The 1,670-nt window shown below is 46.6% G+C and overlaps 1 protein-coding gene across 1 annotated transcript; it reads left to right on the plus strand.

Annotated features, from left to right (window-relative positions):
- Positions 1-326: 326 nt before the first annotated feature.
- PPP1R11 (protein phosphatase 1 regulatory inhibitor subunit 11) lies at positions 327-1,244 on the plus strand. The gene is given in 3 exon segments (XM_014464573.1): positions 327-350; positions 832-936; positions 939-1,244. Coding segments are annotated over 3 exon segments (423 nt in total). The 3' UTR covers positions 1,233-1,244.
- Positions 1,245-1,670: the final 426 nt, after the last annotated feature.

A 1,670-nucleotide genomic window follows, 5' to 3' on the forward strand; every position in this document is an offset into this window, starting at 1 on the left:
ACTTTAAAACAAAAATGTTAATGAAGATAAAGAGGGATATATTACAGTGATAAAAGGGTCAATCCATCTAGAAGAAAGGCTTTCTACTTGGACCTTCTGTACCTTTCACATAGCTCCCAGGCTATGGAAGGTGTACTCCGCACAGAATCGTGTGCCACCCCAGCCAGAGCCCTGCCCCTACTCCTAGGGCAGCAGTCGCCAACTGGTGATCTGTGAGATCCAAAAGGTTGGCAACCGCTGACCTAGAGAGATCATCTTATGCTCCATCTCCTAATCATACTACCAGCCTGACAACTGAATTCCAACTAATAAACGTATTAGGAATGATGGAATTAGAGGATTACCATTTGGTAACCACCATAATAAATTTTTCAGGCAAAAAAATCACCAATGGATGCTAAATCTGGTAGTCACAAAATAACTCCCCACAAGACTCTGATTAATGACAAAGTAAAAAATAACTTCACAGTAAAGGAACCTAGCAGACACCACCCTAATCAAGTGATCCAAGTTAACAGCACCAGCAATGGGACAAACGGACCCCATGCACCTGATATCAAACAATAAGAATACTCGGCCCTAGCTGGCTTGGCTCAGTGGATAGAGCATCAGCCTGCAGACTGAGGGGTCATGGGTTTGATTCAGGTCAAGGGCATATGCCTGGGTTGCAGGCTCAATCCCCACTGGGGGTGTGCAGGAGGCAGCTGATCAATGATTTTCTCTCATCATTGATGTTTCTCTCTCTCTCCCTCTCCCTTCCTCTCTGAAATCAATAAAAATATATATATTTTTGGAGTCCGATACCGATCCTCTTAGGTCCCGGAGACGCAGAGCAAGGGAAGGGTGTTTCTCCCTCCTTCCCTCAGCCATGGCCGAGTTGGGGCCAGGCTGAGTGAGACCGGCACTGAGACAACGGTTACCGTGACAACCGAGCCCGAGAGAACCGGAGCCTGACCATCAAACTTCGGAAACGGAAGCCAGAGAAAAAGGTGGAATGGACGAGTGACACTATGGACAACGAACACAAGGGGCGCCGCTCATCAAAATGCTGTTGTATTTATGAGAAACCTCGGGCCTTTGGTGAGAGCTCTACGGAGAGTGATGAGGAGGAAGAGGAAGGCTGTGGTCACACACACTGTTTACGGGGCCACCGCAAAGGAAGGCGCCGTGGAACCCCCGGACGGAGCCCCACCACCCCGTCCCAGCCCCCTCCAGGGCCAATGCTGCACTAAATTCCTCTCTCCAGGGCCAATGCTGCACTAAATTCCTCTCTCCCTCACAAAAAAAAAAAATATATATATATATATATATTTTAAAGAATACTCATCACTTCTGTACTATTCCTGTCAAAATGTATAATCTGAATCTAATCATGAGGGAATGTCAGACAAGCCCTAGTTTAGGGACATTCTACAAAATAACTAACATCTTCAAAAGTGTCAAGTCATGCCCTAACCGGTTTGGCTCAGTGGATGGAGCGTCGGCCTGCAGACTGAAGGGTCCCAGGTTCAATTCCGGTCAAGGGCATGTACCTTGGTTACGGGCACATCCCCAGTAGGGAGTGCGCAGGAGGCAGCTGATCGATGTTTCTCATTGATGTTTCTAACTCTATATCCCTCTCCCTTCCTCTGTAAAAATAATAAAATATATATTTTTTAAAAAGTGTCAAG

This window comes from Myotis lucifugus, unplaced genomic scaffold (assembly GCF_000147115.1).
Source record: "Myotis lucifugus unplaced genomic scaffold, Myoluc2.0 scaffold_256, whole genome shotgun sequence".
NCBI lineage: Eukaryota > Metazoa > Chordata > Mammalia > Chiroptera > Vespertilionidae > Myotis > Myotis lucifugus.